At 43.9% G+C, this 23,905-nt stretch overlaps 1 protein-coding gene across 2 annotated transcripts in view; it reads right to left on the bottom strand.

The window, feature by feature from the left end:
- Positions 1 to 23,905, bottom strand: part of SAMD10 (sterile alpha motif domain containing 10) — a 141,407-nt gene that overhangs the window by 35,254 nt on the left and 82,248 nt on the right. For both annotated transcript variants that reach the window (XM_085619661.1, XM_085619663.1), the window contains exon 3: positions 20,562 to 20,730. In XM_085619661.1, coding sequence (XP_085475787.1) covers positions 20,562 to 20,730 — 169 coding nt within the window. The remainder of the gene's footprint in view (positions 1 to 20,561; positions 20,731 to 23,905) is intronic.

The raw sequence follows: 23,905 nt of genomic DNA on the forward strand, positions 1-23,905 counted from the left end.
CAAACAAAGCTGTATTTTTTATATTCTGTTGATTTTATGGATTGTAAGCCTAAAACAAATCACTCTAATTGAACTGGTTAATCAGTCCTCAAAAATATATTCCTGCTAGCACCAAAGAATACTGAGTGAGTCTGACCACCTCCTAGAGGATTTGGAGGAGGCCGGAAAGCAAATCATCCACGTGTCCCTCCATGCATCCATCCCTAAAAGCGAGCCCCTGGTCCTCAGGCTATTGGGAGTTTTTCCTATGTCCTGTATGGCCAGTCCTGCATTGGAGGAACCTATCTGGCACAACAGCTGACAGCACACATAGTTCCAGTTTGAGGCACAGGGAGATCAAGTTATTTGTCAAGATTCACAGTTTACTTTGGTCTGGCGCCAAAGCCAACATTTTAACCTAAGTGTTGGTGTCAGTGTTTGAAACTGAATCGCTTTTTTAAGTTTTAGAAAGACTTTATTGATCATAGTTATATGAAATATAAGATATTAAGCATTCTGTAATGAACAACAGAATTATGCTTTAACATAGAAGATAGTGTAAAACAGAACACCATATCTAGAATAATACAAGTAGATCTATGAATGATTAAAAACAGTAACGAAAGGAATGTATACAAAAATCCATGTACGATCAATAAGCAATTTAGAAAGAGAAGGTAAAAATGAAAGACTAGAGAAGAAAAGAAAGAGAAAAGGGACTGAATAGAAGGAAATTAATTAAAAGTTAGATATCTTAAGAAGTAAATGAGAAGTGAAGCCTATGTAATAATAAAGATGGGGCGTTCTATAGAAAACTACAATCTTTGTGAATCATCATGTTATAAAAGTATATCTATATATATATACATAACCTTCTGGCGGTTTCTGGACTGTTCCCATGAGTAACAGGGTCAGACTGATTTGCATATGGCCATGTCTGAACTGGGGTGGTGGAGTGAGCTAAAGAATGATGATGGATTAAACCCATATCAGTTGACTGGGGGTGAGTGTTTGATTTGCTCGAATGCTCCGTCCATCATCCCCTTTGGTATCGCTTTGTTCGCCCCAAGTTGGCTGGGTATGCCCAGACGTGGGTCCCTTGCTCACTTTGCCACTGGATTCAACATAGCCTGGCTGATGAGGGTTATGAACCCGAAACCGGTCCCAGGATGCTTGTTTACGGTCCAGGGAAGACATGGCTTGGCAGTTCGGGCTGGACTGTTCCCATGAGGCACAGGGTCAGACTGATTTGCATATGGCCATGTCTGAACTGGGGTGGTGGAGTGAGCTAAAGAATGATGATGGATTAAACCCAGATCAGTTGATTGGTGGTGAGTGTTTGATTTGCTCAAACGCTCCGTCCATCATCCCCTTTGGTATCGCTTTGTTCGCCCTAAGTCGGCAGGGCATGCCAGACGTGGGTCCCTTGCTCACTTTGCCACTGGATTCAAGATAGCCTGGCTGATGAGGGTTATGAACCTGAAACCGGTCCCAGGATGCTTGTTTCCGGTCCAGGGAAGACATGGCTTGGCAGTTTGGGCTGGACTGTTCCCATGAGGCACAGGGTCAGACTGATTTGCATATGGCCATGTCTGAACTGGGGTGGTGGGTGGAGTGAGCTAAAGAATGATGATGGATTAAACCCAGATCAGTTGACTGGGAGTGAGTGTTTGATTTGCTCAAACGCTCCGTCCATCATTCCCTTTGGTATCGCTTTGTTCGCCCCAAGTTGGCTGGGTATGCCCAGACGTGGGTCCCTTGCTCACTTTGCCACTGGATTCAACATAGCCTGGCTGATGAGGGTTATGAACCCGAAACCGGTCCCAGGATGCTTGTTTACGGTCCAGGGAAGACATGGCTTGGCAGTTCGGGCTGGACTGTTCCCATGAGGCACAGGGTCAGACTGATTTGCATATGGCCATGTCTGAACTGGGGTGGTGGAGTGAGCTAAAGAATGATGATGGATTAAACCCAGATCAGTTGATTGGTGGTGAGTGTTTGATTTGCTCAAACGCTCCGTCCATCATCCCCTTTGGTATCGCTTTGTTCGCCCTAAGTCGGCAGGGCATGCCAGACGTGGGTCCCTTGCTCACTTTGCCACTGGATTCAAGATAGCCTGGCTGATGAGGGTTATGAACCTGAAACCGGTCCCAGGATGCTTGTTTCCGGTCCAGGGAAGACATGGCTTGGCAGTTTGGGCTGGACTGTTCCCATGAGGCACAGGGTCAGACTGATTTGCATATGGCCATGTCTGAACTGGGGTGGTGGGTGGAGTGAGCTAAAGAATGATGATGGATTAAACCCAGATCAGTTGACTGGGAGTGAGTGTTTGATTTGCTCAAACGCTCCGTCCATCATTCCCTTTGGTATCGCTTTGTTCGCCCTAAGTTGGCAGGGTATGCCCAGACGTGGATCCCATGCTCACTTTGCCACTAGATTCAAGATAGCCTGGCTGATAAGGGTTATAAACCCGAAACCGGTCCCAGGATGCTTGTTTCCGGTCCAGGGAAGACATGGCTTGGCAGTTCGGGCTGGACTATTCCCATGAGGCACAGGGTCAGACTGATTTGCATATGGCCATGTCTGAACTGGGGTGGTGGAGTGAGCTAAAGAATGATGATGAATTAAAGCCAGATCAGTTGACTGGGGGTGAGTGTTTGATTTGCTCAAACGCTCCGTCCATCATCCCCTTTGGTATCGCGCTGTTCCTTTGGGAGCGGACAGCTCATAGTTCTGCGTCTGTGAGTCGAGCGGATGCGTCGCAGTTGTCCCTCTGCGAGCCTGGGTGCGAACTGTTCATAAGTCACACTACATAAGCATTGAAAGCCATTTTGTGATTCAGTCCGTCAGCTGGCATCTGTCCGAGGCATTTCTGAAAACATACCGGAGTTCTTTGAGATACCCCTTTCACGCTGCCTCTCCCCACATCAGCAGGTAACGCACCCTCTTCCTACATTACCAACATACTCCCAACAACCTTCTTGGGCCCGGAAGTGTCCTTGTGCGATTGGACAAACAAGAATCTTAGTCATGTATAGATTTACATATAAAACATTTTATTTAAACAAAACAACAACAAATAAAACTGAAGGGAGTCTGCTGCCACGAAGTTGGGGTCACTGCCATTCAGGACTCAGGACACAGTTCCACATGTGGGATCGGCTTGTGTTGAACAGGGTTAGTGGCACCACGTGTCGCGCCTTGTGTTGTACAGGGTTAGTGGCACCACGTGTCGCCCGGCCTTGCATATGGAAATATGTCTAACTGATCAAAGGAAGTCTGGTGCTGTGGTCGCTGCCACGGACTTGGTGTCACTGCCATTCAGGACTCAGGACACAGTTCCACATGTGGAATCGGCTTGTGTTGAACAGGGTTAGTGGCACCATGTGTCGCCGGCTTCTGTTGAACAGGGTTAGTGGCACCACGTGTCGCGGCTTGTGTTGAACAGGGTTAGTGGCACCACGTGTCGCCGGCTTGTGTTGAACAGGGTTAGTGGGACCATGTGTTGCGGCTTGCGTTGAATTCTGCCTCAATAAGGCCACGTGGCGATGACTTGTGGTGCAGTGAGTTAGAAGTACCTTTGGTGCTGAGCTTGTACGTACCCTGCAATGATGCGTGGTCCGGGGGGGCCGCACTCAGACCAATGTCTTTTGTCTATTGAATTCTGCCTCAATAAGGCCACGTTGACTTGTGGTGCACTGAGTTAGTGGCACCTGAAGTACTCAGCGTGTGTGCACCCTGCAATGATGCGTCGTCCGAGCGGGCTGCAATGGGAGAAATGTCTTTTGCCTACTGAATTCTGCCTTAATAAACCCACGTGGCGATGACTTGTGGTGCATTGAGTTAGTGGCACCTGAAGCACTCAGCATGTGCGCACCCTGCGATGATGTGTGGTCCGGGCGGGCTGGACTGGTAGCAATGTCTTTACATGCATTGAAAGAATCTTCATAGCAGTCAAAATCTCCAAGTAATTCTATTTCAGTCCGCCAAGGTTTGAAGAGTTGCAGAAGAGCTAAATAGAAAAACTCTCTCATATCTGGAGTATCACAACTTAATTTCCTGTGATTAATCAAATTTCGTTTGGTATTCTTTACAAAACATCCATCAGATCCAATTACAGCATATTTCCCTTCATTTATTTTTTCTGTAACATTTTTTCTAAAACTATAATGTTGCAATATTTCATATAGATATATGTTTTCCAGGTATGGACTTCTATTTGGATAGTATGCGAGGAACAGCAATTGAGTTATTTGCAACATATTGTATGTCCATATTTGCATTCCACATCTTCAAAATTACTGGATTGTAATTATTAATGTAATTTTATTCTTCTTTTCTTTTTTTATTATAAGTATTTTTGGGTGCTTTTCGAGTGATAGTATGCCTCACTGCTGACATAAAACTGTTCACTCTTCCTTGCGATGACTTATGGTGCACTGTAAAATGTAATGTAATGTAATGTAAAAAATTCTTATAGAGCGCAACTTACACCGGACGGTTTCTTGGCGCTAAGCACTTACTTGAGCAGAGGCAGAAAAAAGAAAAAAGAGGGCTTATGTATAGATAAAGTGAAAGAGATGGGTTTTGAGAAGGGATCTAAAGTGAGGGAGAGAAGGAGAAAGTCTAATATCCAACGGGAGTGAATTCCAGAAGGAGGGAGCTAGAAAAGAGAATCTGAGGCCACCGTGTTTTTTGCGCCTAAACCTTGGCGTCTGGAGGAGCGCGTGATGAGAGGAGCGAAGGTGCCTAGAGGGAACATAGGGATGCAAAAGAGAAGAAATAAAAGAAGGGCCAAAACCGGCCAGAGATTTATGAATCAGACAGCCAAGTTTAAACTTGCAACGCTCCGATACAGGGAGCCAGTGCAAGGCTTTGAGCAGAGGGTGGACGTGAGAATGTTTGGGGCAGTGGTAGATCAGGAGAGCAGCCTGATTCTGTATCAGCTGCAGTCTTTTAATTTGATACTGTGGGATGCCTACATACAGAACATTGGCATAGTCAATTCGAGAAATGGCTAATGCCAGTAGTGCCAGAGTGAGGGCCTCGGTGGTCAAGAAGTGGGCTATTTTCCGAATCTTCCTAAGCTGGAAGAAGCAAGAAGACACAGTGGCACTGACCTGGTGTTTCATAGAGAGATCGTGGGAAATGTAGACTCCCAGACTTTTCACCTTGTCAACCGGGCAGGGAGAAGGACCCAGAGAAGGGGGCCAAAACATCGAATTCCAGGGGTTGGATGGGCCACCGACAAGAACAAGCTCAGTCTTGTCGGGATTAAGCTTGAGGTGGTGAGCACCCATCCAATCACTGATATGACAAAGGGTGAGTTGGAAATCTTGAATTGCTTCGTCAGATGAGTCAAGGTTGAAAACAAGCTGAATGTCATCTGCATAATTAAATGCACTGAGTTAGTAGTACCTTTGGCACTCAGCGTGTACGTACCCTGCGATGATGCGTGGTCCGGGGGGGCCGCACTCGGACCAATGTCTTTTGTCTATTGAATTCTGCCTCAATAAGGCCATGTGGCGTTGACTTATGGTGCACTGAGTTAGTAGTACCTTTGGCTTTCAGCGTGTACGTACCCTGCGATGATGCGTGGTCCAGGGGGGCCGCACTAGGAGCAATGTCTTTTGTCTATTGAATTCTGCCTCAGTAAGGCCACATGTCGATGACTTGTGGTGCACTGCGTTAGTGGTACCTTTGGCACTCAGCGTGTGCGCACCCTGAGATGATGCGTGGTCCGAGAGGGCCGCACTGGGAGCAATGTATCTTGCGTACTGGACTGCGTCATGTGCAATCGCTACTCCATGTGAATTATGATGCCTGCTGTCCGCAGTGTAGATCGAAGGCAGTAGTCTGTACAGACATAATTCTGGGGTGCTGTGCCGCTGGGTTCGCAGGGGGCCTGTGTCGAGGAGACCCGCTGTCATGGCGGCAGCCTCGTGGCAGGGTGAGGCCCGCCGCTCTGGCACAGTCGTTGGTCTTCACAGTTCACAACTGAACCACGCCCAGAGCCCCGGCCTATTTATTCACACTCCTACGCTGAAGTGGCGTACGTCGGACCAACCCACTCCGGTTACGCTTATGCTTACGGGGGGGGGGGGGGGGCGATACAGCTACATGACTGAGATCTTCCCTAGTGTTTGACGTAACATGGTTGGGTCCATTGTCCACAACACTACAAGCACCAGTAGTATTTGTGCACATGGAGAGGTGTGTGTTCTGCATACTGAGATGTGTCCAGCACATCACTGCTACACTTTGCATTATGTGCATTGTTATTCATGGGTGAATTGCTTCCTTCACATATAGTTTGTTCACACCTGTCCCAATATTCAGCTATTGTGTGGCTGAGGGGCCATGCCGTTTTCGGAAAGTTCACTGTCTTGTTCTGCGCTGACTCGGTGGTAGGGGAGGGTCCTGGGGGTGGTGGGGGGTGTTGTGGCGTTTTTGGGTGTCGGAGCTGCTTGATCAGTAGTTCTGATATGTGTTGGTCTTCAGATGTGGCTCTGGGTTGGGCTCCCTTTCATACTGTATGTAGTTGTTTAATATTTAAAAAACAAGAAGACATTATATAGTTTAAATAACAAATAAAAAAACATTGCAAAAACTATTTTTAGAATATTAAAGTTACAAAATATCACTTTTTTTTCAAAATTACTGAGCAAAACATAGGATTATGAACATTATAATTAGAAATTAGTATTTAAATAACCTTTGAAATTCACAAAAAAACATAGGTCTCAGGAACATTAAAGTTAGAAATTAGTATTTAAAAAAAACATTAAAAAATACTGAAAAAACGATTGACACATTTCCCAACACTGAGCTATTATATGGCTGAGGGACCATGCCGTTTTTGGAGGGTTCGCTGTCCTGTTCTGTACTGCCTTGGTGGTAGTAGGGAGAGGGGTGGTACGGGGGGGGAGGTCCTGAGGGTTGTGGCAGTGGGTGTTGTGTCCTTCTTGGGTGTCAGAAAAAACTATAGGTTAAATATACATTATAATTAGAAGTTAGCATTAAAAAAAAACTTTGAAATTCACTGAAAAAACCATAGGTTTCAGGCACGTTATAGATAGAAATTAGCATTTAAAAAACCTTTGAAAGTCACTGATAAAACCATAGGTTTCAGGCACGTTATAGTTAGAAATTAGCATTTAAAAAACCTTTGAAATTCACTGAAAAAAAACATAGGTTTCAGGCATGTTATAGTTAGAAATTAGCATTTAGAAAACCTTAGAAATTCACTTTAAAAAACAGGTCAGCAGAAGACCCAAAACCCCTGTGTAAGGTGTGGGCAAAGACCCATGCCAAAAACCATTATAGACAAGTCCTATGCACATGTTTATGATAGATAAAACATTCACAGTATAGTCAACGTAGTTCAACACTTTTTGTTATGTGAGTGATGTTTTAATTCAAGATGAGTCCATCAATACAAAGAGCGCCAGCCGACACGTGTTTCGTCAACAGATAAAATCTGTGACTCTTCAGGGCTGATGTAAATAAATATAGGATGGAAATCGAGATGTCGGTGAAACATCTAAAGGATCCAAGGTAGAGAACGGGTGTTCGAATCGGAGTAAACAGATCACACGGGCGGATAAGACCGTGTATCAATAAAGCACTCCGGCAGCAAGACACTGTTGTTCTTCACCCGCCTTGACCAGGCTTTATTTATACACGCTCTTATCCGCCCGTGTGATCTGTTTACTCCGATTCGAACACCCGTTCTCTACCTCGGATCCTTTAGATGCTTGACCGACATCTCGATTTCCACCCCATATTTATTTACATTAGCCCTGAAGAGTCACAGATTTTATCTGTTGACGAAACACGTGCCGGCTGGCGCTCTTTGTATTGATGGACTCATCTTGAATTAAAACATCATTCACATAACAAAAAGTGTTGAACTACGTTGACTATACTGTGAATGTTTTATCTATCATAAACGTGTGCACAGGACTTGTCTATAATCATTCATGACATGGTCAGTGACATCACTGATGACATCACTGATGACATCATCCAGTGACTGTGTTTCTACAAAGTTTAAATATGTTTTAGATATATGCCAAGGTGTATTGAAGAATGGGTGGGTGTATTAGTGTCTGGATGGAGGATTTAGTAGGTACGTCACTGACTGTTTAAGTAAGTTATTACCTGTGTCTTATTGAATGCATGGGTTAGTGACTAAACTGTGTGAATGTCTGTATCAGTCTGTCTGCTGTTGTAAAATTTATTGAGAGGAAGTATCTCACATTTTCAATACTGAGTGTGTATCCTGGGACTAGGGAAAATGTGTTCACTTCATCAAGAAAAGCTGAAGTGTCAAAGTTGGATTAGAAATGGATAGGAGTAGGTCATCTGCATACACAGATAATTTGGTCTGGTTTTCACCATAAATAAAACTTTGTATGTAATTATTTTGTCTTATTTTAGACCAAAAAGGTCTAAGGGCCAATATGTATAACATTGGAAATAAAAGATGAATGTATGATGTTACTACGCATACATTTACAACGTGGTACTTTACATCGCGTTTGTTACAACGCAAGTCGTTACAACGACTTGCGCTGGAGGGCGCTGGACTTAGGAATAGTAAGATTTACTATTCCAACTCCAGTCTACATACAGTAGGGAAGGTGTTGGAATAGTAAATCATACTATTCGTTAGGTTAGAGCGCCATCCAGCGCAAGTCGTTGTAACGACTTGTGTTGTATCGCCCGCGAAGTAAAGGCCTTGCGATGCAATGCCTGCGTTGTGAAGGATGTTTCCCATAAAAGACACCATTGTCTAACTTCTCTTTTTAACTTAAAAGGTGGGGGAAATGAAACTATTAACAAATATAGAAGCTTGTGGTGAGAAATACAAAAGTGATATTAAACTGATAGTTTGGGGACCAAAGCAAACCAGTTCAAGACCTGAAAAATAAAGGACCAGTTCAAATGATCAAAGGCTTTTTCAGCATCAAGTGCAACCGCTGAGTCTGCGCCATCCACATGAATTAAGGTGTTTATCATTAACCAAAAATGAAAGAGTAATATCCTGCAAAGGCAGACTGATAGCAGAAAATATAAAGTGCATTTGTTATTCTCTAACTTGCTGTAAAAACAGGCAAATAAGAGGAAACAAATGGTGCTTAAAAAATATATCTTTCATTTTGGGACATTTTTTCTTGCGTGCAAACAAATAAAATGCCATGTTGCCAGCCAAAAAACTAAAATAAATTGCCTCACTGCCAACCAAAACACAAAGGACTGTAACAAATATGGGAGTGGGTGGGACCCCTTTTGAAAAGGCAACAGGACACTCCAGGAGCTGACTATTAAATTGCATTCCTTTTAGTTCCTAATTGGTTTGCCAGTCTAAACTCATTGCAATTTGTATTTCATTTGAAGCTAGAAATGTGGTTTCCACTGTGGAGATTTATGGCCTGCCCATGACCTTTAGTCCACCACTTGTGAAGATTACAATCTTTTCTCTCCAGCTGTATTTGCCTTTTAATTAGACAGCACATTCATCTAAGCAGTGTGAGTGCCTTTAATGTTGGATGTCTAAAACAAACATAGTAGGTGAAAAACAGAAATGTTTCAAAGAACAAAGTCAGATATTTATTCAGCAAGCTCTCCATGCCAAAATCACAACCTGAAGAGACAGCTGGTTGCTTCACACAAAGGCCTTTCACATAGCAGCAGCACTGAAAAACAGTCTCAGAATTAAAGAAAGGGATGACTCCCACCTTGTTATCTTCTAGTTTTGGAATATAGAAAATAAATTCACTGCTGGCATTGTGGAATTTATTCCTGGCCATCAAGGAGTTGAATCAGCAGGCAGCCATCTTCTCTCAGTATCAACCCCCCGCCCCCATCTCCGGAACCTGATTCTTTTGGCTCCTTGCCTATATAGAATACAGAGGTGCTCTTCAATTATACTTACATTTTTTTAATAAAGGTAAGATAGGAAGAGGTGTGGCGCAGCGGCCAGGGTGCCTGACTCCAGACCACGGGGTTCACGGTTCGATGCCGGAAGCAGGTTAGCCCAGCACCATGTGACTTTGGGCAATAGCTTGCTTAATCTTCCTGACGGCCCCCAGTGCTGGGACACCTCTATGGAAGTAGCTGTGCGCTTTACAAATGCTGGTATTTATTTATTTATTTATTTATAGTAGACAAACCAAAAGTTAGGTTAACGAGTGCGTTAAAGGATGGTACTGCCCTACAAGAGGGCACTGTTGTCCCACAATTTTTTGCTGGTCTGGTTTTTCAGTGCGGCCCTCAGTGAGCTTTTGAAAATATAGTGTTCTCCACTAAGCACAATTTTCCAAAAATTCGTCCCTCCTTGCTAAAGGACTGTGGGACAAACAATATTTGCTCCATGACTGAAAGGCAATATTGTAAAGCCACCATTTATCTGAATGAAGATGAACAAACGTTTACAATAAAGCTAATTTAACACCGTCTTCTAGGACGCTGCCATTAGCATTTAATCGAGAAAGGTTTAATCCAATGCGAAAAATGCAGAAAATATGCACCAAAATGTTCCTCCAATGATTGGCTTAAATTCCACATTTTGGGGGATCTGCTTAATTTGCAAGGTTCAAATCCCTAAGGTGAACTTCCAGAAATCTATGCAGGTACTATTCCCAGATAGTTACTGCTTCTGACATTCGCAGGAGTAAGTATGTTGGGAACGTGAGTAAGCAGATTTTAATCTTTTTCACCAAATAGGAAAAAATCCCTTTTACACTACCATTTTTGGCGTGCAGGTTGTGTGCACAAATTGTGTGTAAAACTCGTCATGGAATGTGGATGGATGTGAACACCCATAAAGGTATGGCTTTGTTGGGTGTTAATCACATTATCAATTGACAATCCAATGGGCACATGAGTGTTCCTAAATATAAAACTGCAGAAAAGCTGTCCCACAGGTCGATAATCAGAGGTAGTAAATGTTTTTGGTGGTCATAAAAATCTTTATTCTATAAATCAGGAGTTGGACATTCTGACCTCAGACTTGACTTTTTGCGATCACAAGTTGTAGTTAAAATGCCAAAGGGGTGCGCAAATCTCTATTTATCCAGTAAAAATCAGGTTAATATGTATAATTAAGCAGCTGATCTAAGGCTGCCACCTGAGGCTTGTACATCAACATCAAAGAAGAAATAAGCGGGCCAGAATATATATATGTATATATATATTTTTTTAAGTTGTTTTCTAAAACAATACAAGAAATGGCATTTGACACCACAAGAGAAGGCTAGAAGGGAGCAAAGAGAAAGAAGAGAGTCAGGAAAATGTTGATAAAGGTGAGAAAAAGCCCATCTAATACTCCAAATCAAATTCATGTCACTGAAGTGAGATAGCTTTGCTCCTCCAGCCTTCAATGAATGAGTGAAGTAGAACTGATGAAGTGAAATGGAAGTTTGACGTAAAGTGAGGCAGCTGTTGGAAAACAATAGTTTCACAGGAGAAGAGAACCGATGCTTCTCCTCACAGCACAAGTCTATTGTGGTGGGAATTGTTGTGTTATGGTGGGAGTCGAGACATGGCGGTAATCTCAGGAGCTGACTGGCCTGCCCCACCTGACTCACTTTGAAAATGGACCATCAGGACTATATGGGGTCTCAATTATAGACTACCAGCTATGGATTGCACCCCGACTGATTGGTCGCAATCTTACTTGCGAATTTATTGGCTGATGTTCATATCCCGAAGCAACCGTAAGACTGCATGTAGTGCACTGCCTGCTGCTCCTAAATTAAATAAACAAAGAGAAATTGTTACAGACTTGTCAAACAAGCCCATTAGAAGTGATGCGGCAACCCCTATTTCACCTTCTTTAAAACTAAACATAGCGTCAGGCATATGCTGTTTGATGTGAACAGGCCTGGTGTGTTCTGTGCATATAAGTTAGCAAGATCTTAATAGATATTAATGTTACCTAACATTGTCAAAGATGTAGGAACAACCACAAATTGGGCTTCTATAGGATTGATGTTAGGAAAAAAAAATACGCTTCCGAAGTGGTGGGGACGATAATTAAAACAGTAGGGGGAAATGTTGAGCAATGCTGTGTGAGATAAGGCAATGAATAAGCAGAGATACAGATTTGCAATTCATTTGCAAGGCAGAGATTTAACCTTGATAGGGCCAGGTGAAGTGTGCTCCGGTGCTTGGCAATTTTCCACAGACAACTGAAAAATGTGTTTTTGTACTTGTCAGTCGATGCATCTGCCAGTCTGTCAGAAATACAATTTATATATTTGCTTCTAGAGCCTTTATAGATTACTGCGGACTCCCCTCTGTCTGTCAAGAACTGGAGTCTAAGAAGGTCTGCCGAGTCCTCTTGATTTCATGAATAAAGGATAACTTGTGTTAGTAACCACGGTGCCACTCTGCACAGAACTGTACACAAGAAACTGTCTTCTTAAGATGGTCGCAGTAAGGAGGAAAAAGCACAAAGGGGGGAAAAACACCTTGACAATAGTGTAGCTCTTTACTGAAGACAAAGAGGAAAGCGGAAGTGATTATTAAGGCACCAAACTTCCCTGAAATCAGGAAGTAGAAAAGATGCAAGCTAGACAACCTAGAAGTAGAAACGCGTAGCAGTTACAACAGGTAGAAGCAGAAGTCATGGACAAAAATAGTAACAATGGGGAGAAGAACATGGTGAAAAATAAGGGAACAGATGCGCCTTATTATATATATATATTTTTTTTTAACTGGCATCACTGGAAAAGACTATTTTGGATTGGAAACCTCGAAAAAAGGGACGTTTACAGGCTTGTCGCTACCCTTTTTCGGAAAATCATGGCGTTTGGCACACAAGGAACTAGCGCAAGTTTGACATCCTTTGCCCAGAGATGAATTCCACAGCCCCGCCACCGCCCTTTATACCCAATACTCCGGGCAGCGTACAGCCCACCACGGGGGTGACAATGAGCACAGAGTCACCTGAGCGTTCCAGGCAACCAACCACGACGCCACACCATGCGCGGAGCCCAGCATACAGCAACACGCTGCCTGACGCCGCGAGGAGTGCTCCTTCTTCTCCTGAACGCGTGTGATCTCTGGTAAGCGCTTGGCGCTACTTTTGGCACAGATTTAACACTATCCTTGTTGCGATTCGTTAAAAATCATCTTGTGTCTGGCAGAGTCTAGCTCTGAAAGAATAGCGATGCAGGATTTAGTCATTCAAGACATTGGCATGAATTTAGCGTCAAGATGATTGAGGTAATAAATTTATTGATGCCTGGCCTGTTCTTAATAGTAGCTGGATGTACTTTAACGAGGGCACAAAAGGAAGTATGTACAGGTACGCGCCTGTGCCTTCGTGTGGCGTCTGCCCATGTAAAAAGCACCAGGTCAGAACTAGTATGAAATATCTGGTTGAGTATGAAGGTATTTTAACTCAGTGGCGGCCGCCGCCTATCAATAGAGGTAGGACATCCGAGCAATCATAGTGTTGCATGGTTTACTGCTTGTTGGTGCTGCATGTGAGCGCTATGGCACATCCTGATTATGCTCCTGTAATATAGTGTTGATCTACATAGTGAACTAATGAGGTTGTGTTATGCGGATTTACATGTTGCTTTTGATCGTTCTGTATTATCATGCAAAGTGTAAAAAGAAGGAAAAAATGTAAGAAAGGCCAATAAAGATATTTAAAAAAAAAAAAAAAGAGGTAGGACGTCCGAGGGAGGGCTTGGGGGTGGGGAGAACTAAAAAATACTTATCTGCTGCTCTACTCCCACTGACGCCGCTGACTGCCTTGCTGCTCCTCTCGTCGGGCAGGAAGGGGATGGGCAATCAAGGCACATGCTCTCCACCCAATCCAGACGCTGCTCTGAAGCATGAGAGCAGCGCCAGGATTGGTCTGAGCAGCCTTGTTTGCCTCTCAGACAGTGCATTGGAGCCTGTGACTTTTCTCACACCTGGCTGTGCAACACAGGTAGGTTGGAGAAACATAAGAGCGCATGTCAGTTTGGCCGGCCTAGGATGGATGGACAAACTGACATGCGCACTTATAAGTGGCCACCACTCCTCCTCTATGCCATAGCCCGGCCCCGCCCCACCCAATACTTATTGTAAAGTCAGACAGCGATAAATAAAATGATAACGTTGTGTTATTTTTATTTTATTTATCATCTGGTGGTTTGGGCAGTGGGTCACGCTCATTCGCCATTACGGGGGAGCCGCCCCTGTTTTAACTTGGCACAGGAACAGATGGCAAACTGCCTCATCGTACACAGACGCAAAAGGCGCCCTTTGCAGCCCCGTACCATCCTAGCGGAGAAGTGTGCAGCAAGGCTTGCTTTTGGCAGGCCAGTGGGGCGTCCGCTGTGAAGAATAACATCAACCCATTTATGTAGTAATATTTGGGCATGTGCAGCTACAAAGGCAAGCTTGAGCACATATGGCTGTACTTGTGAACTCAAGGTAGGCATCTGGTGTGTAAAGTGATCAGAGAGAGAGAGGGAATGAACCACTCCACAGTGCTCAAGGGCTTTGTAAATCTTGCACAAGGTCCAAGTCCTGGTCTGTCTTAGGAGCCTTGGTGCAGACCAGTGCTTAATTTGAGCCAGTATTTTCCGGTGCTGGGCACACGGCACATAATTGTCAACACCGGCGCTAGTAAGAGTGTGCCACAAGGTGGCACTGTCTGGGAAATTTAGAGAGGATCACAACAACAGTTAATTATAAATTCAGTAAACATTAAAAATAACTCATCATCATCAAAAAAACTTTATTTCGGACAGAATGTCCTAAAAAGTACAACATAGAGCAAACAAATACATATACATGCAATTTCAGGTATAAAATACATTGAATTTTGGAATATATGAATTGGACAAAAGATGGCACAGTTGGAATAGAAAGTGAATGGTGCAATAAATACATAAATTAACTAAAAACAGAGCTATGATAAAAAAACGGAAACATAAGTTCCTATATTAAAACTATGCATGAGCAAATAACGGAAAATGTATTTACACATTTGCTACCTAGGGAATCAATTCATCATTATGAGATCTCAAATGGGCCCTTCTGGTGCACCACATAGAAAACAGGAAGCCAGCCACCGAGTATACAATTGGTATTCCCGAGTCGGATTTCAGTATCCTAAAGGCTTCGAGGCAGGACCTGCTGCCAAGATTCCTACAGATCTGAGCCAGCCAGCGGCTCCTTGCCTTCTGATAGCCAGAGCAACAAAAAAAGACATGAAGCTCTGTTTCCTCAGAGTGGTCGCAGACCGGGCATTGGGTCATATTTTGATTTCTCCACTTAGATGTGAAACAACAAAGTGGAAGTACCCCATATCTAAATTGTAGGTAAAGCTTCCTGGCCGCTGGTGGAGTAATGAGATCTATTGCCGGTTCAAAACGAGGGAAATCTTTTATTTCTAAAAAAGCACTAGTACATTTCCCAATCCCAAGAAAAGTTTTAAGTTGGGTTAGACAGTAGTCTCTATAGCATGCCTTCATATGACCCTTAGATATTAACGGACAAGCTGACTCAGGATCGAGCCAGCAATCTCCTAGGCCCATACTAAATAAAAGACGTTTTATATAATCAAACCACGGAATTTTTGCAGCACCCCGAGTCCTCAATACCTCTGATAACTCCTCCCTATATGGTATAAGCTCGGGGGAGGTCCAGAGGCGACGCCAATACAATATGGGCTTGAGGCCCGCTACTTCAGATATTGGTGTTATGCCTGTATCCAAACGTAGCGGGACCAAGGGGGTACTACGTGGTAGTCTAAATAACTGTCTAAAATATTGATTCTCCACCTGTGATAATTTTGTCAGGTTTTGGTGGGCCCATAACTCAGCGCCATATAAGGCCCCTCCTCTTGCTTGAGCCCTATAGATTTCAATTGCTGGGCTAACAGTTCTTTTACTGGACCTATTGAAGACCTTCATGATGCCTCCTGAAGATTGTGCTAGTCTTAGCGTAGATTTTGTAATGTGAGCCCCCCAATCCATAGACTCGGTAATAGTGAAGCCCAAATAAACAAAAGATGACAATCTTTCAAGGGGTTTACCATTCAAAAGTGGGTTAGGGCGTGAGGTTTTTGGGCAATTGAATGCCATAAATTTTGTTTTTTGGAGGTTTATTTCTAAACCTCTATCCCTACAAAACTCCTCAAAATTGTCCAGAACCCTTTGGATCCCCATGGGAGATTTGGCAATCAGCAGGGTGTCATCGGCAAACATCATAGCCGAAATTCTACGAGAGGCTAGCTTGGGGGCATCCAGGTCTTTTGCTGATAGCAGGGCATCAATCAAACCGTTAATGTAAAGGCTGAATAAGGTTGGCGCGAGCACACAACCCTGTCGAACGCCACGATTAATTGGTATAGGGGCTGTGAGATTGCCATCCTTCCCATACCTTATTTGGGCATAGTTACATTCATGCAAACGTTTAAAAAGATGAATTAAATAAACAGGGACCCCCAACTCACCTAGAACTACCCATAATTTTTCCCTGGGTACTAGATCAAATGCTGATCTTAAAAATAACTGTTACCTGCTGCCCAAGTCATTCTTATAGCTTTGGGGGCCTGATATAGTTCGAATTGACACACTTGGAGGAGTGTGATGGTTAGTAGTTGTGTTGTTACTATCATTGGCAGCGCTGGCAAAGGCAATATGTGGTGCAAGCTGCAGTGGCATCCTGACGAGTGCCCTGGCAATTATTTTTTTACAAATTAAGCACTGGTGCAGACAAGCTTGTTTTAGCAACCAGTAGCACCTCTGCTGTGCAGATTAACACCAGCTTGTTTAAACTGCAGAAGCTGGTCCTGCTCTCGGCCACACAAACCACATTTGTAGGCATGAGCGCTTGTGGGCCACGCTTATGACTTCGAGGTACACATTTTGGTAATTAAATTGATGTAACAATTATCAAAAACCTTTTTCTATTTGTTAAATGTTTTTTATTAAAGATTCAAAAAGCAATAACAAAAGTAGCAACACTTGCAATGGAACTTATACATAAATATTATTGCATGTCTTTAAAATGAAAGCTTATAAACAGAGAAAATATTTAACATTTTATATTTTTTTAAAAAGACGATACAAAAAGAGAGAAAGAATGTTATCAAAAACCCTTAATGTAAATGTCCCTGCTGGCTTTACCGGCCTTGCTGCAAACTAAACTCAAGTTAACAAATAGAGAAAACAATCTGTATAGATATATTTACATGCTGGCGTCTCCTGTAGGGGCTCAGGTGCTGTGCACAGCAAAGATCAGTATATGATTGGTTGCCGCTATGTTCCGCAAATCCCAGTGCATGACGGGAGTCTCAAGGAAGCACCTTGTATTAGGAAAATCGCAGGGCTGCTCCAGGCTGTGAGCTTGTGGAGGGGGTGTGTGAAGCGCTCTGGCCACAGTGCCAGATGACCGAATAGGCAAAGTAGGCACCAGCCTATGGGACCCGCTCCTTTTAGGGGCCAAGCGACAACGGATCAAAATAATATTGATTTGATCTTGAAAGAAAATTATAATCAAGCTTTCTTAAATATTGTTTCCATAAGATAGAAAAAAAATAAATGAACTCAAAGAAACGACAACTTTATAATAAAGACTCTATGGAGAAAATACTATATTAATGTAATGTAACCATGAACAACTTAAAGTACATAAACCTGAGACATCAGATTCACATCACAGTCTGTCTCTCAAAAGCTTATCTTCTGGCCGCTGTCAGTTTGTAAAACAATCTGGTGCATTGGGTATTAGGAGATAATTTGCGAGGGGGGGGGAACAAAATTTCGACTGCCTAGGGGCTTCCATAGAGTTTAATCTGGCACTGTCTGGCCATCGTTTGTTGTTGAGAATGTTGCTTTCTGACACTCTGTTTTCTCTCGAGACCTCTGAAGAGCTTCATTTAAGTAATAAAGGTTTCTCTCTGGGGGCAGAAGGGAAGCATTAATCCTCATGGCTGCCCCGGGGCGCAGCAGGGGCGGTAAAAGCCATGTCCTGTGCCAAGCCCCTGTCCAGACCTCCTGTTGCTTGAGCGGTTTACTACAAGCCCCTGTGGAAGTGCCCGTCAGGATATATTAGTGCCCATGACTGGGTCCAGGCCAGCGCGCACCCCTCCACCCTCCCCTGCAGGCTGAGGGCGCTCCAGTGCGCCTCCACTCGCCCACGCCCACTGACCACGACGCTCCTGTGGGCGAGGGTGGGATGCAGCCATTAATGCATTATGTCCACCCTGCGCACAGCCTGCCATCAGCCCCTCTGCGCGCCTCCCCTCCCGAACACTGTACTTAAGCACTTCCGCGGTGCCCGGAGGCGCAGCCAGGGACGTCGGCCTGTTCAGACGCTTCCCGGACAGTTGTGCGCAGCAGCCGGAGCGTGGAAAGTAAATCTGCGATCTGTGTTAATGCGCCAAGAGCCCGCGAGCGAGGAGCCAAGCACATCTGGAACGATCAGTAGCGCGCGGAGCGCACTGACCCTTGACGCACAGGGCGGGCCCCATCGTCCACGTAGAGGGCGCGCGCGCACACACGTCAACCGCCTTCCTATACACCTCAAAGGACAGTGCACGGACTGAGCACTGGCAGCCATTTCCCTAAATATCACAGGGGATACATACGAGACATCAGCCTCACCGCACGTACCAGTGTGTAGACAGTGAAGAGCATGTGCACCTGTCTGAGCAGGTACTCCCTCTCAGGAAGGCTCTTGAGACCCAGACCCTGTGTGAACAGGTTGTGATTTTTTTTTAGTTCAACAGAGCTTGGGTGCCTCAGAGTAATTAGCGCTATACAACGTCATGATGATGAAGGTGAGACTACTGGGTCTGATGGCTTAGGGGCCTGTGTTTTACCTTATGGTCACAGATTTAAATCCCAGCTTGCCACTCAGCCTTTCATCCTTCTGAGATCGAAAAAATGAGTACCTTTGAGTTGGGTAACAATAAACATCTGTTATTCAGCGCCAAAATACCCTTCTGGGTGAACGTGCGCTTTACAAATACACGTTATGTTTTATGATGATAGGACCATGGAATACACATAAAACAGACAGCTTCACATGCACACGGTGCACGCATAACAGGGCATATGTATACACACACACAAGTGAATACAAACAGTTCTGAGGACATGAAAATACGGGTTAGAAACCTCATCATGCTTTTACCGGTATGCCTGCAACTGAAATCACACACATTTCATGGTGTTCATAACAGAGCCTTCTTCGCTTGTGTAACTGGGTGTACACTTGACAGCCATCCATGCACACACATACTTGTACTCAGCAGCAACCACGTCACCCATGCCTGGGTACACACACACAGGACAGCCACCTCCAACATATCACTTGTGTAAAAACTCTCACTTGCTTCTCCCTCCAGCGCCCACACCATGCCCTTCGTTTATGGTTTTGGGGATGACTAGTGGATGTTTGGATGATGACAGACCAGGGAGTATTTGGCATTATTTTACCGTAGGTGTCTGGATGCTACACTCTCGATGGACTTGGGTGGCAGAGAATCCTGACTGTGACTCTGTAGGCTTTAGAGGGGTGTTGATAGAGATTCACATTTTTAGATCAAAGGTCAACCTCCCAGCAGCAGATTGAAATTGTTGGAGCCTTCTTATTTGGTGCCATGGAAGCCCGTAATACTAGATGTTATAGCACTCAAGTCTTGAGGTAACCTGGGCCCCAACGCCCATAGATTGATTATACTGGGTGGCAATGAGCAGCAGAGTTTGATCTGATGGGCTGATGTTTTGACACGCGCCCTCCACTTAGGAAGTTGGCTGAAGTCAGCAGCTAGTATGACTCACAAATTATCACTTTTGTTCAAAAAGGTATGCCTAAAGCAGAATCCTTCACACACCTCAACCATACCTAAGTACTCTATCCAGGAGACGAACTACCTTCATTGGGTGTCCCCACCATCTTAATTGATGCTTGAATCATGTACGTCCCTTGTGCAATGGCTGCATTTGTCCTGGTCGCAGCTACCGTGGCAAATGTCTGAACATAATTATTGTAACTGTAACTTGCTGTACCCTTGTATCATGCTACTGTTCTAAAGCACTCTGATGCCTTCGGGCCATGTCCTCGCTATATAAAATTGCAAAAATAAACATTGAATTGATATGAACCACTGGTGAGTAATGTGGACATTATGCATTCTATTGTTCGTCTGACATAGACCAACCATATTCAAATTGGTGTTGGTCCCACATTAAAAGTGACAGTCCAAACCAAACTGCTCAACCCCATCCCCCTGAATGAAGCACCAATAACACCAGGTGCATTTCAAGTCATACTGGACGTCATCGGTGTGGTCTATCATAAATCCCTTGGTCACAGCAAGCATGGGACAAACCTAAAGGAATATCTGCATCACTTAGTGTGACCAAAACAATTTATAAATGGAAAAGTTTGAGAAGTACTGTTAATTAAAGACTGCACATTCAATCCTGTTGTTGATCATGTCTGTGTCATTTCAGGCATGGAGCAACCATATTCATATGAGAAGTTACCAACTGTTGGTGGCGGCGGGGTGCATGATGGGATCTGTGATTGTAGTCTGCACTTAGTGATGTTACCTGTGATCGCGTGGTGCGAGAAGGCCTCCACGTAGATGAGATAGTTGTGCGGACAGTGTTTCTTCAGCCACTTGCACACGTCCTGCTGGGTCCAGAGCACCACAGGCTTAGTGAGGCTGCTGAAGGATGGGCTGGTGTGGTAGATGCCGTAGTAATCACTCCGCCGCCCCTGAAGTATGAAAATCAGAAAGGAGTCTCAGATGTGAGTCAATGAGTAATGATTCCACTGCTAGGCCCTCACACTCTTCCAGAGTTGAGGAAACATGAAGGGTCGCACAGTTGGGAAGGGGGCTAGAGTGCTGCTGTAGGACCTTTGGAAGGAGCATGAACTGCCAAAGCTGAGGGCTGTATAGGGAGGAGTCCGTCGATAGAGCTGTTGAGGATTGGGGCCTCGGCATCAACATGCACTTGACAAGGGCTCTATGTGTACTTGCAATAGAGTCAGCCTGCTGTGGAAACTAAGAAGTCTGTTCTCCTTAAGGACTCTGTATTCTTACTATAAACTACTATAGACCCTCTCTAAGGACTACATTGATTAAGGACCCATTGCGCTCTTTACAGACACTGTATGGACTATGCATGCTTTTTATGGACCCTGTACACAAGGTACTCACAGTTAACTTGTTGTAGGCCATGTGGACTAGCCATGTTCTCCCAATGGATTGTTGCTTTTCTCTATGGGCTGTGACCTGTCTAAGGACGTTGTCTTATTTCACTCTGTATGCTCAATATAGACTGGGAATGGGCTCTGTGTATCTCAATCACAATCTGGAAGAGGGACCGGAAATTGGATAATAGAAAAATCCGTGTGGGGGAAATACACAAAAGGGATTAAAACTGCCCTCACACACAGCAAGCTGTGTGTGAGGGCAGTTTTAACACTTTTGTGTATTTCCCCCACACGGATTTTCCAATTATCCAATTTCCGGTCCCTCTATTGTGCGGGAGGTCGAGGAGGGACGACTTCCTTTCACCCCTCATTCTCTTGTGATTATTTATGGGCTCTGTGTACTCACTGTGCACTCTCCGGTCTTTGTGGACGAAGTGTTCTCAGTACAAGCATGGGACATGCGTACTTACTATGTACTCACTATAGACAAAGTGTACTTAGAGCAGACGTCTATGGACTCCCATTAGAGTCTTGATTCTCCAAGGGTCCTGGGGTACTACCTAAGGACTCTAAAGACCTGCTATGGCCTCAGAGTAGCTAACCCGGAATAAAGACAGTACGTTCTCCATGAGTGAACTACGGAGTATAGCATATGTCAGCAGACATACACCAATTGCATCTTAGCACTAGGACTGGTAAGGGAAAAAAATTAAAAACAAGAGCGAGTACTTCTACAAAAAGTGCTTACGAGTCATGTGAAAAGCCTTGTGATTAAAGATTCCCTGGCACTAGTAATAAATGAAACGTGGCTTCAGCAATTAGCGGTTGGCAACTCTCTTAAGCTGCATTTCTTTGTTAGTCGATAAAAGGTTTAAAAAAAGGATTCCACACACAAAGAGTTGAAAACAGCAGATATGGCTTTTCCGGGCCAGAGCGAAACATGTGTCATTTTCCGTTATCACCAAAAGGTTTCATATTAATTTAGAAGTCTACTGAACTTTGCCATGGTGAGCACACCAAACAGTGCTGCAACCCTCCTGTATGCTAATAGGAAGCAAAAAACTACGAAGTGAATATGAAATGCTTGCTTCTGAAACTTGGCTTTGCGTTGCGAATCACTTATGCTTCTTCTGGATGCAGCACGTTTCTGGTCAACAGGAACCAGTGATTAAATACTAGAGGGTAAGGTCAATACCAAGTGAATGCTAACTTCCCCATCTGAAACCATCTGTTCCTCTTTTTGAGAATGACTAAATAGGCAATTCACCTCAGTAGACTTTCAGTGTAGAGCCTCACAGTTGCCAAATTATGTTGATCACCTACTAAATAACTACAGGGCAGATGAGCTAAGACCACAGCTACAAGATGATGGTCACAAAAATGTTTTACAAGATAAAGACTGTGGGGAGGGCCCCCAACACCATCCTATCAGATACAAAATGGAAAGGGTAAATGTCTGATTGAAGTCCTCTTATGATTAAGTTTTAGCCTTGCAGATTGAGAAACAAATCAGCGACACTGGCCAGACGGATTTTTACCAACCTGAACCAGTGCAATGGTTGCTCTAGGCAGTGACATGTTGCTGATACCCTGATGGCTCCCGCCACAACAAAAGAGTAAGTAATATTTGATGCTTGTGGGACAATCTGGTGTCCTCTGCTGGTAGGGCATTAAGCAACTGCTTGGTCATGCCTTGCACTGGAAGTAGCCTGCCTGCCCCACACCAAGCATCAACAGAATTATCCATTATTTTGATTCCACAATTGTGAATGCTAATAGATTTGTGTTATGAATGTTACCGAAATAGAGCGTGACCATACCCTATTATCCATGCCCTAACTCTGGGGAAATAGTCCCGCTCCTTTGAAGTTTGTGAAGTATATGATAATTTGTTTATTATGAACCACAGAAGGTTGATTCATTAAAGGGCAACTTTGATGTCCGACAAGGTAACAACAAAAATACCACTGAATGTAAACAATGAAGAAAGTGCCATATTGAATGACTCAACTAATTTAAGCATATGAATAAGACCTTTTGGTGCTTGTTTATAAAAGCTTTCCATTACAATCTCATACTAACATCTCAAAAGCACAAATTTTGGTTGCGTATAAGATTGTGTGGGATTGTGAAAAGGGAAGAGATTAAGACATAAAGCACCCTCGGATAGAAAGAGCATGCTCTGGTAGAGGAGAAATAAGTGTAGAAAATCACTTGTAAACACAGGTCGTAGTGGGCAGGGGGGGAGGGGGGCAGTGTTTCCAAAGATTTATTGATTTGATCAAAACAGTTCCCATACATTTTATTGAATAAATAACTGTTCCTGAAAGGTTGAGTTTCCCGGGTTTGAAAGGGGAGAAGAAGCATCTACTCTACTGTGAAAAGAAGGGAGAAAGCTGAAAAAAGAAACTGCCCTTGTCTCCAGGATGCCAGTGAAAGAAATATAAATGTGTGCAATTGGTTAATCTGTTTCCTTTTGGCACTTGGACTACTGCTTGTAACCCTGGAAAAAGAGATGATCACTCTCTTGGCTGGCATTAATTTAATCAGACAACTAACTCGAAAGAAGACGGACTATTTAAAAACAATGCCAGGTGAATGCTGTGTTTTTAATCAATTCAAAAATCAATAATTGTCACCAATATACAGATATACTCTCCCACTCTCTCTGGCCTTTCTCCTCTTATCTTATTCCCTCGTCTTATCTCCCAGGCCACCTTCTTCCTATCTTTGC

The sequence above is a fragment of the Triturus cristatus genome, chromosome 7, assembly GCF_964204655.1.
Source record: "Triturus cristatus chromosome 7, aTriCri1.1, whole genome shotgun sequence".
NCBI lineage: Eukaryota > Metazoa > Chordata > Amphibia > Caudata > Salamandridae > Triturus > Triturus cristatus.